The sequence below is a fragment of the Siniperca chuatsi genome, linkage group LG11, assembly GCF_020085105.1.
Source record: "Siniperca chuatsi isolate FFG_IHB_CAS linkage group LG11, ASM2008510v1, whole genome shotgun sequence".
NCBI classification, from domain to species: Eukaryota; Metazoa; Chordata; class Actinopteri; order Centrarchiformes; family Sinipercidae; genus Siniperca; species Siniperca chuatsi.
Window position 1 is genome coordinate 1,821,374 of NC_058052.1, and position 12,751 is coordinate 1,834,124.

General features: G+C 40.2%; 1 protein-coding gene across 10 annotated transcripts in view; it reads right to left on the reverse strand.

Annotated features, from left to right (window-relative positions):
- ltbp1 (latent transforming growth factor beta binding protein 1) overlaps positions 1-12,751 on the reverse strand; it is a 208,993-nt gene that overhangs the window by 145,246 nt on the left and 50,996 nt on the right. For all 10 annotated transcript variants that reach the window (XM_044215118.1, XM_044215115.1, XM_044215114.1 and 7 more), the window contains one exon: positions 11,950-12,107. In XM_044215118.1, the coding sequence (XP_044071053.1) occupies positions 11,950-12,107 (158 nt within the window). The remainder of the gene's footprint in view (positions 1-11,949; positions 12,108-12,751) is intronic.

The window sequence follows — 12,751 nt, forward strand, 5'->3', positions numbered from 1 at the left end:
AATGGTAAATGGACTGTACTTGTATGACGCATTTCTGGTGTTCCAATCACTCAAAGCACTTCACACTACATATCACATTCACCCCATTCATATACTAAATGCAAGTGCCAACTGCTCATCAGTCCAAAGAAACTAACTCAGTCACACACCGAAGGCACAGCCCTCAGAGCAATTTGGGGTTCAGTGTCTTGTCCAAGGATACTTCGACTAATCTGATCCAGTCACACTATATTGCAGGACAGGGATGACATCAAAGAGAAATTAAATGACAATTGCCCTATTTTACGACTGACCTGGATATCCCAGTATGTGAGCCAAAATCACACCATGCTGTGAACTCTGTATCAGCAGGAATTTTTCTCTGCCTTCTCTGACTGATAGAAGATTTCTGTTTTACACTGATATACCATGTTTAATTAAAGTTCATTTCAACATGCTGATTTTGATAAAGAACAGTAGAGAATCTGCTAACAAGAACTGTTCTTTATGTGAAGAAATTAATCTGATATTTGTACAAAGTATAGCTCACCATGTTCTGTATTGACAAAACTATTTTTCAGAGACATTCATGGTAATATGGAAAAGCATGTATGATAATGTGGGATACAGTTTCATTAGTGTATGTCCTTGCTTTCAACTCTAATGACATATTTCAAATAATATTTTAAACTGAGTTCTTGTCTTAACCGTAATATGAATCAATTAAACATGCCTAATACTTAATGTTATGTATTAGCCTATTATGATGTGTTATGATAACCTCATTCTGTCCTCACGCCACTTTTTGAACAGCTAATGAAACAGAAAATGTAAATATGCATTTACACAACAAATTAATTTATCATAGTTGGAAATAAAGAAATGTAAGTGGAGTGCTGAATCTCACAGAGACAGGCAGGCAGGCAAGACACTCTTGAGATTCAAAGATCACTTAAATGTATGAACATTTAACTTGTGTTGATTTTATTTTACTATTTCATTTACTGTTACAGATATATGTATGTATGTATTAGGGCTGGACGATTAATCAAATTTCATTTTCAATGACGATTTTGGCTTCCAACGATTATGAAAACAAGATAATCGAGATAAAATGATTATTGTGCCACATTCTGTTTCACAATGATGCTCTCATTTTGTCTTCTGTTACAAATCCAGCGCACCTCTTTCCTTCAAAACGGTGCGCTTTCGCCCCTCCCTAAAAGCCTAAACTCATGGAGGGTAAGTTAATTTCTTCCTGCTGGCTGCAGGAGTGCTACCGTTAGATGCAGCTGCTGCAGGGGGACTTGGATCAAACCCTCTTCAGCTTTTAGATTAGATTAGATTTAGCTTTTATATTTTGTGTTTGACCAGGCGTTTCCTCAGGTTAGACGTGTTGCTCTTTCAGCTCACAATTGCCCTGACTCGATAGCCTGAGAACCCACAATACTGCCATAAAGAAAGGCCGTCATTACACCTGCTTTGCTTTTTTTACAGTGAACCAAACAACGGCGTCATAATGCTGCCACAGTGTGTGATTTAGATGACAGAAAGTACCCCCTCATCGTGGGCGGAGCTGATCGTCATAGCGATGCTATTCTAGCAGTTAGGAAACAACACATGGGAGCTTTACTTTGGTCTTGAGAAGCTGTAACCTACACTGTACATTTACTGCCAGATTGACAGCTTCACTGCTCACCTTTTCCTCTGCACCGCTGCATTCACCATCAATTTCTGTCGCTCTCTCTCTCTTGTTCAACCACACACTCACTACGCACATACGTGTCCCTGTGACTTGAACAAGCAGCAGGGGTGACGTAGTCTCACTCTTTCTCTCTATACTTTACTCTCTCATCCAGATGCGCTCTCAGGTACCAAAATTTGGCACCAGTTGATTTAACGTGAGTGGGTATTCGGTAGTACCAACATAATTCGGACGGTACTACCGTCATACACATAAGTACATACATTACCATGTATTACATTTAATCAAAATTCCAATCCCAAAATACCAGTGGTTTCTGATTGGGTGCCTCTATTGTCAGGACAACATAGTTTGTCAGTGCCTTCCAATACACGACTGGTCTGCCACTATAGTTAAGGCTTGCTTGAGTTTAGGTAACTATAATCTCTATAAACATATCTGCATATGAATGCAGAATCTGTAGGCAAGGGACAAGATTTTGGTCTGGATGTTATCCAGTTGTATTATGGGAAATGCAAGTTTGACCCATACTAAGCACCAACAGTCAGCATATCTTGATCTCTGCTTTTTCAATTTTGATCTCTTGTGAGTCCCACAACTTTATTGAAGTGCCAGGTTGCTAGACTACCTCAAAGAGACCGCTGTCTCTTTGTCTCTCTCGCTCTCTCTCAATAAAATGAACACAAACCAAAGGAAGCTTCTTGGTATTGCTATTTTCCAGCATAGACTGCAAGCCAGACACAGATGTCGAAGCTGGGTACATGAAATAAACCAAGCGAGTAAAGTGGTGTGATGCTGTTGTGCTACATTATGAACATGACACGGTACATTCTGTGAGAATCATATCAGGATCAAAGCGCAGACTTATATTTTGAAGGATATGCCTTAATATTTCCACCATCATGTTCATTATGTCCTTTAAGTGTTGCTGATATATGGTCAGCATGTTCTTTTAAAATTGTGTACATGGGAATATTGAGTGTCATGCGAAAGTCGCGTACCTTCCTAAAAAGGGAAATGTTGGAAGTCTAAAATGGCTAAATGTGTGGCTAAAATGCCAGCTTGGGATGTCAGGGCCCTTTGGCATAACACTGTGAATGTCCAACAGAATCCAGTCACTTAAATAGCAATAGAGTTTTCATGGCTGTTTACACTAGTCAGTTTAAATGTGGATGTTGACAGATGGCATAGATATCTGCGCTTCAGGGGAGGAATATGCCAGCTTTTCAAGCAGCTCCGTATTGTACACAATCATAACAATCACACCAGTCACACCAATCCTAGCATGTTGAAACTACTTTGACAAGGCTCTGAGCAGTAGGTCCCTAGCGATAATAAAACATTTCTAAATCCTCTGAAACCTCCCTCCCTCCTCCGGCTTCACTTCTATGCCTCTGTAAGTATACGCACATTGCTGTCAGATTTCTTTGGCTGTGTCGAGCATATGGAAAGGGAGTCAGGAGAGCATCTCAGACACAACAGACATCAATCAACTTGATTCATCCAGGCTGCAGAGAGGCTGGAGAGAGTGCAGCAGAGAGGAATGACAGCGTAAATACTGAAGTCAGGGGGGTAATATCATTCTTTCTGATGTTTTCCATTGGACTGCAGGGGGTTTATGTGAACCATGCAAGGAAATAAAAGTGCAGAGGCCTCAGAGGTACAGTGTGTGCAGTACAGACACCTACGTAAGTCAGGACTGACTAAGAACGCATTTTAAGGGTAATTGGGGTGTTTTCGCACCTCATGGCTGTTAGCTTGCAGAGAATTAATGTTATTTAGTGTTCTCTGGTCTTAGGTTGTTCCTCTCCCTGGATTTTATATATAGTAGAGTAATTTGGCTCAAATATAGTTCAGTTCACACAAATTAAAATGAACTAGTTTACGTTCATAGTTCACAATTTTGAATTCTGAACTAAATTCACATTACCAAAAAATGAACTAGTTCACGTCCATTTCTTCCGTTTTTTTCCAGCTGTTGACTCGTCTTACCCTTTGTTAATGATTTCTTGTGATCATCATTAACTCACAGATATTTCCTGACAGGTCGGATGCTTCAGCTCGATGTGTCGCTAATAGGGGTGTAGCACAAAATTCTGGGCCCTATAGTCTCTGTGGGGCCCCTTCCTCTCTTGATCCATGTCTTTCCATGTCTCAAATAACTGAGCCAACAACTACACATGAATCTGTAGTGGTTATTAGGGTAGTCACTAGTGAACTGTTCATACCACATTTAAACAAGTAATAACAATCTCTGATGCATCAGACAGCATGACATCATCAAGCGCCAAGGCCACGCCCCCTTTTGGGGGAAAGAATAGCGCTTTGACATATGTAAACATGCGAAACTACAGTGAAACTAGAAACAACCATACTAATACACAAAGCTTTCACAGTGAGATTTGAGGCACATAAGATACATCAATATAAACTCTGTGTGGTAAATAGCTAAATGATTCTGGTGACAGTTAGGCCCTACTACTGATGGATAGTTAATGTTATAGCTTGAGTGGGAGGCTGCTGGAGTACAGTCATAGGCTACAGTATAGCAGCAGCAGTAAACATGGCTATCGTCTCCAACTAAATCTCAGCCCAGATCATACAGTTGGTTATTATCAACACTAACGCCTAACGCTATCACGAATGCTAGGAAGGTCACAAAGTCATTATTAAACCTGTCTATAAAACAAAGGCTTGTTTAATACGAAAGGAATGTATACAAACGTGTCACAATTGTACCCCAAACATATATCAAATTATATTGCCATCTATTGAATCTTTGGTTTTCTATCCCCCAAAAGGGGGCGCGGCCATGACATTTTGCAAAGTACCAGTATGTGCCAGTCTGATGTATATGTGCTTAAATCTGCACAGTTTGAAATCTCACCACATTTCAACCATCTTTTCTCAACATACTGTAGCCTATAATGACTGTGTGATACTTTTACTGTGGTTAACTGAGGTTTGGTTGGAATATCATACTTTAACATTAAGAAAGTAATGTTCTCTTAAGTATTTATCATTCCCAAGGTATACGACAAAGCTAAAAAATACATCTTAGTTTTCTAACCACTACATTGAGAAAATGCTTATTATACTGCATAATAAAAGACAACTGAACAAGACTTCACTAGAGTCATGTTTTATTTGCAGAAACAAGAAGATAAAAAGTATCAGCTTTCCAATAAGTGCTAACCTATACATTGCAATATGTACAATTTCAGTACATTATCTTAGTATCCAAGCCCACAGTGTAGTGGTTCAAAAGCATGTAGGCCTAAACAAAATAATTAAAACTTTAGAAAGCTGAAAAAAAAATTTGTTAGGTATGCTTAGGATAATATAATAAAAATGTGAAGTTAGTCTCACTTTAAACTTTGATGCATCTTAGGGTACTGATGCTGTCACAGTCTGTCTTGTTCTCGTCCTGTCACTTCGCACTTCAGACTCCCCTTCACTCTGCACTCCCTCACCTGATTATTAATTCCCAGCACCTGTCACCCATCGCACACCTGCACATAATCAGCCACTCTACTCCCTATATATACCCAGCTCCTCACCTCAGTCAGTGTCCGGTCGCGTTCATGGTGAAGGACAGAACGTTAGTTCCCCTGTAGCCTAAGAACAATTTGGACTCACCTCGTCTAAACCTAACTATTCCCTGCAACCGCTCTTCAGTACCTCTTCCCTGGCTCCATCGTGTTTCTGTCCTCCGTGTGGTTCACTCCAGCTCCAGTCTCCGTGTTTCTCCAGTCTCCCGTGAGTGTTCACACCAACTCCAGTCTCCGTGTATCTCCATTCTCCGTGTATCTCCAGTCTCCCGTGAGTGTTCACACCAGCTCCAGTCTCCGTGTTTCTCTCGTCTTCTGTGGGAGTTACGTCAGTCTCCTGGCTCGAGTCGAGCTTCTCGTCTGGACTTCCCACTCCGCTCCAGATCTCCGTCTAATCCAGACTTATGAACAGTAGCTTTCCCACCATACCCAAATCCACGTTGTTTGTGTTTAAATAAAGCACTCACGATTCTCCTTGTGTCTCCGGCCTGATCTGTCCGTAACAGATGCTGACACACATGGCATTAACATTACTGTCTTTTGAAAGCTGTTGCGGGCTGCTTTAGCGCGAAGCCAGTGGTATCATATGAATCTTGAGATTGCAATGAATGTGTAATAACAAACATGTCATGTCTCCCTTACTGGGAAAGGAGCTAAATATCGCTCCAAAGTTGAACTTTCTTTACTTGGCTCGATTAGCTGTGTTTAGAGACGAAGCCCAGGGGCGGACTAAACCATTTTGCGGCTTTTTGTAAGGGGTGAAAGGGGCCACCACTATTTTTTTTTTTTTAAACAAAGTTCAGTCTCTCAACCAATTTATTCAGCCAATTTTTATTTAGTTATGACACTAATTACTTAGAAATAAAAAATTGCAAACAAAAACAAACTTTTCATTTCAGGCTTTTCGAGGGTCCTGCCCCCACTGGGGCCCTGTGTAGTCAGTCCCACTTTTCCCCCCACTACGATGCCTCTGGTCGTTTCAAAAACCTGTGACCCATCAGATTCTGAGACCCAAAACACTGGCATGCCAGGTGCTGTAAAAACACAGTGTGTGAGTGTTGTTTAGTATCGCGGGAGTGAGCGACGCTCACATTCACATTCATTAGTTGCAAATAGATATGTTCAGTTTACCGTTCACCAAAAACATGAACATATTCAATGAACATCTTTCTGCATGTTCATGCACAACACTGTGTATCATTATATCTTGACTTTTTCAGTCCCACACTTAAAGAATTGCACAGATTTTACACATCAGCGTGTTTCCAGGTGTTGGGGAGTACTACTGCATATGTGGAAAAAAGTTGTATAAAGCCTTTTGTGTGAAGCCTGATAAATGTCCTCAAGTGATGATACTTGAGTCAGCGTTGGTTGGCGCTGAAGACTACAAGTTTGAAAATGAAAAAATCTGGGGTGTCGAGTTAAAAATATGTGAGCTTAACAGAGCTTGACAAGGAAGAAGCATGTGTGGAATAAAGAGAGAATATATCTCTGGTTCTGCTGGATCACTCTTTGCTCCTTTTCTTAAAAAAAAAATTGTCCATCGTGAATCCAACAATGTTAGCTAACGGTGGAGTACTCTTTTAACAATGTGTGGCATGCCTTCCTGTCATTGCACACCATCATGATAGGTCAATCTCCCAGTTACACTAGAAGTACAAAGAACAACTTTATTTAGAGACCACCACATTTTAGCTTGTGGCCTACATTAATGTTATTGGCATAGAAGTGACTAAATCTAGCCAAAGAGGTGGCATTGTCAATTTTCTCAGAAAATAAGCTTTTTGGATTTTTTTACCTCAAAAGTTTATTTCCAGGGAGCATGAATTAAGATTTTTCAATCAATTAGTCTTTATAGCGGTATCTTCTAACTTCTGGATGATCCTAATGAATGCCACAAGCTGAAACAAGTTGGTCATAGAATTAAGTTGTATTTTATACCACAATTGTTGTTGGAGTTTGGACATCCACAGATTATGTCCCTTCTCCACGCACCTTAGAACTAGGTGAAGTTGTGCCAGAAATCCAGTCAGAAATTCTCTGATTGCCCACCATCATGGCATTCTCATTTGGTCATTGCAGTGATAGCAAGGTGATCCTCTCTGCCCAAACCTTCAGTCAGGGCCAAGACTACTAACATTTGTCTGAGGGTGTTTTGGCAGTGTGGGAGAGCTGAGGGATAGCTAAAGGGAGACGGGGAATAACTTTCCCAGATGTGGCACCAAAGCCAGTTGCTGACAGACTGTCTGTCACATGGGACAGGGCTGACAGAAAGGCTGTGGGCTTCCTGTTTTAGAAGAGCAAACACGTCTGTTACTTTCATAAAGTGTAGCGCTGACTGCATGCTGGGCAAAAACCAGCCGTGGTATTCCCATTAATTTAGGCTCAGAGGCCTTGAGTGCTATTTGTTATATACAAATTTGCTATAAGTGGTACACAATAAAGGGTAGGCCTGAATTGACAGGCATTGTGACGTACTTGAAAGGAGTTCTGGTGGAAATGTTTTATTGGACACACACCCCCCCTCCTTCATCACACAGATGTGTATACTTTGACATAATGGAGGTTGAAAAAAATCAAACCCTGGCCTGGCAAGAATTTACCAACTAAACCTTCAAGACTATGTTGTGATTGAAATGACAGATCATATTGATCTGTTTAATGGGGAAAGGCTGTGGGCTTCCTGTTTTAGAAGATGCTGAGGGTGACAGAATGGGTACAATTAGAGGGTCATGGGGGCCTTGGTGCACTGGTACACAGTTTGTCATTATTACCATGTAGCTGTTATCAATGAACTTAAATCCCCAATATGTACAATTTTCATGTGATATCAGTGTGCAATGGTGTCTGCAAGTGTCATTTTTTTTATTTCATTGGGAGATGCCAAAATCTGTAAAATAGTGTCATACATATGATTGACATGGCGTCAGAGCATGATCAGGACATGGTGTGAGTGTGGGTAAAAAGCACAAATTGTGTGTTTTTCAGAGCTCCAAGATGATTTTTTTTTCAGATGACAATTACATAACTGATAATGTTTTAAGAAGACATAAGTTAACATTTTGCTATGATGGTTGTTCCTTACAGTAGTTTAGTCTTAGGGTCTGCAGGGACCCCAGTCTGTAGTCTTTGTATGTTAAATATGTTAGTAGAATGAGGGTTAACTATCTTACTGATGAAAAACCTAAAAAATACGTCTAAATCACAAGGCAAGCAATTGCATCATTTCATCTGATCCTTTTCATGTGGAAACTATAACTTTATAGTCACACAGAAATGTGATACTATGTAGATAACCAATACAGGAGTGTCATTTAGAGAAAATAACTACAATTTAAATCAAAAGCACAATATTGGTCAGGACATTTGCAATTACATGTTTATGTCAGCTCTGGTCCACATTATCTCAACATTCCTTGTTTAAGTTTAGTGTTTGTTAGGCCAGTAGCAGGGAATTTATATATTTAAGGGTATTTATTGGCTCTAGCTCTGATCGGCAGTGATGGAAACATGACACCCGGGTAGACACACTCTTTTCTGGCGCGAATCCCCGATCTGTTTCTATCTGCGGATGTGTCACGTCACAGACAGGCAGGGACACCGAGATGGAGCCAGAAGGAGTTTATTAGAGATGACAGCCGGAGTTAACAGGTATGGAGAGAGGGGTAGTCTGTAGGAGGGGAATCGCTGGAGGCAAGCAGGGAGATCACGGGAGACAGACAGGCGGGAGGTCACGGGAGACAGAGAGGAGATCACTGGAGATCACTGAATAGCCACAGGAGACTGGAGAACCCTTGGAGACTGGAAAACTCAGAGGATTGGAGAAATACAGGAAACTATCGACTGGTATGAGGAGTCCTAGATATGACTGAGGTGAGTGGTGTGCTTTTATACATGCTGTGATTGGGACTGATGGGGAGCAGGAGTGTGATTGGGAGCAGGTGTGGGTGATTACTGGCTGGTGAGGCCTGGCATATCTGTGACAGTACACAGATATGTACCCCCCCCCCCGTGAAGTCTTTCAGAGCACACAAACACCGTAAACACACCTGTCACCTGCCCAACATGGTGCTGTTAAACCAGAAACACCGTGGCTACACCTTATTTTTATACAGTCTATTGGCTACAACCACCGTAACATTGTCACTGGCCTCCATGTTGCTTTCTACTGTTTCTACTAATCCTGTTTTCCGGCACGTTAGTGACGTCGAACGCGACACATCAGAAAAAACAGGAAGGCAAACTCGTCTACTGGCAATGGGAAAGGAATCAATCGCCTATTTTAGCAGGTTTACCCACATTTTAAAAACCTGCATATAAACGTTAATTTTGGTGTAAATTGGGTATATGGTGAATCCTCTGGTGTCTCATTTGGAGAGGATTCAATATATGAACCCTCAGAGCGCCACAAGTCCACAATCTGGTAGGCCATGAACAGTAAGCATTGAAATCAGACAAGGCGTTGCTAAATATTTATTTGGAAGCCACATATTAAAAGTTATTTCTCTCCGGTTTCCCCACAAATGTATTGAATATGAATTATTTAGACATTTTGGTGGCTGACTTCTCCCCTCTCTATATGTGTCTGTGTCACATTTCCCTCTCTACCCTTTGATGTCTGGCCATTCCTGAGCTGAGAAGGTTATTTTGAAGATGGGTTTGGGTCTGCTTGAGTCTACAGTGCTGCAAACCCACGCATCAACACTGTTCTGTCTGCTGACCTCCCCATTAATGTCCCCAAGTCAGTCGGTCTAGCTGTGGCCAGAGGTACAACCACTCAAACTGCAGTCTACAGGTTTTCTGAAAAATATTGACTTATTCATAGATGCATACTGGCGAGTCTGATGTTGGAGTTTGGCCTTGAATTTATGACAAGCCACAATAACCAACCACAAGCTGTTGAATTATAGCTGTTGTTGATCAGTCAGATCTATAAGAGTTTGACTGCCAGCCAAAGTTGGTCCAAAAAACTATTTTCTTTCTCTAAACGGTTTGGGCAGCTCAGAAATGAAAAGTGTCTCATAAAAATGTGAATGCCACAAGCCAATGGGACACGTCATAGGAACCTAAGCCTTATATAGCTGAAGGTGTGGGGAAATATGGTGTATTAGGCATTTGTCTACATACATATAACACACAGGGAAATAATTAATCAGCCTCTGGATCTCTGCCAGTGCTCTATTCATACTTTTGTGTGTCAGCAGCCATTTAGCACTGGGTTCCACTTTAAACTGTAAATTGGAGATAATGTGTATGTTGAGTAGCAGTGAGACTTAAATAGGGGGTAGATAACAGGTATTCAGAAGTTCTACTATAGACAGCCTCCCCCCATTCATATCCATCCAGGCACTTGTTTCAGCAAATTGAGGGATTCTCCCCCAGATGACAGTTATTTTATTCCTTCTCTTCCATAGTAACTCTCACATGCTGCCTTTGTCTGAAATTGCCCTAAGAAAATGAGACTAATAATTCATTTTCGACAGCCCAAAGCAGCAGGCAATGCTTAAGTCTTTATGCCATTACTGCTAGAGCTGCAATTTGAACAAATCCTGTTACTGCCCAACTGCAAGCTCCATGTTCTCTCCCTATCCTCACAGTGTTAGAGCAGATGTGATGTGTTTTTGTGCATGAGTATGGAATATGTGTATAAATTAAGGTTGAAGGTTTTCCCATGATTTTAAAATTATTACTTCCTGGCAATATATCACACTTTTCTTGCCATAAACAAAGTTTGACTTTGAAATCAGAGCTACTGATAATTAATTATAAAATGACATCCGAATATTCTGACACCACAAAGAGCTGCTTTTTCAATTGGCAAAGTAGACAAAGAAAAGAAAGTGGAGGCAGAATGGTTTTCATCTGTAGAAAAAAATTAAAATGCAGGAAACGTATAGCTAAAATGCAGAGGTGTAAAGAGTACTGAAATATTCTACTCAAGTAGGAGTACTGTTACTTGTATTTGTGTAAAAAATACTCAAGTAAAAGTAAAAAGTAGCTCACTTAAAAAGTACTTAAAGTAAAAGTTAGCCCTAGTTGATTTATATAATAAATACATTTGCCAAGGTTACCTTACACATGCATCCCATGCTTATTGTGTAATCTGTAGCCCTACTCCTAGTTATAATTTAAGGGATATCAGAGATTCCACACACATGGCCAGTCAGAAACACTGACTAAAACTCGTGCTCCAGAATTTTTGTTCAGTGCATGCAAGTAGTAGACATTAATAGACTGTTTTGACAGTATTTGTTTGGTCATACCAAACTGACCATCCTGTACCAAACGGTTCGGGACGAATACATTACACCCCTATATATATCTAAAAAAATAAATATAATAAAAAAATCTACTTGCTGAGACCTGAAACTTTCTTAAGTCAGGTAAGCCATCACAGTGAACATCATGTTTGCTTTAGTATTTATCAAATCGTAGATTAAATTGAATAGTAGCCCCAGTAACGTTTGGCAATAATACAAGCATTAATTATGTTCACTGTGATGGACCACAAGTAGCAGGTCTCTGAAAGTTAATTTTCTGATCATAGTGAGATTAATGGAAATTAATGGCTATCTGGAAAGCAGTACAATGCATTTAAAAATCTTTTCCAAAGCATAATTTTCCACAAATTTTCCATAAATTTTCACTCTTCAAGAACATCATTAACATACCCAAGTGAAAGTAAAAAGGTGATCTGTAGGGAGACTTACTCACCATGGATGGGGTTGTGTCCCACTGTTAGGGGGATCGGCCTCTCAGGTTGTGACTGGACATGCGTCTGTGTGTGTGTGTGTGTGTGGTGGGTGTGGTAGTATTTGGGCTTCATAACATACTGCTGGCTCTGACCTGGGTGCATGGACATGGGCCCGATCCTGGAAGGACAGAAGAACATAATCAGCTGTCAATAAAACACATCTAAAATATTCTTTTGAAAATTAAATGGTAACACATACTTCTTAAAAAACATGACACAATGACAGACAATATCCTTACATATCAAAGCATTCATGTTTTCCAATTAGATGCCAACAGTAGCCAGGAACAAGCCTTCAGTACTATTCAGTATCTATGCTCTCAGCACTTTATGGCTAAGTTGACCAAAGGGACAATCTCCCAAAAACTTTATGTATTCCTTAAATATGTGGTCTAAATGCCACAGCAGGCGGTTTTCCTTTGACAGCTGATGTGCCTTTTTAATGAGTTTTTTCATAAACATACTTCTTAGGATCTGAAATCATTGCCCTTACAGTGCTGCTAGAAAGTTTGTGAACCCTTTAGAGTTGTATGCATTTCTGTAAAAATGTGATCAGATCTCCATCTAAGTCCTAAAAATACATGAAGAGGACCAAGTTAAACAAATAACATACTTTTTTTCATTTTTTATTAAGCAAAATTATCCATATAACATTAATTATATTTGTTGGACAAAGTATGTGAACCTTTGCTTTCAGTACCTGGTGTGACCCCTTTGAACAGCAATAACTTCAACCAAACATTTTCTGTAACTGTTGATCAG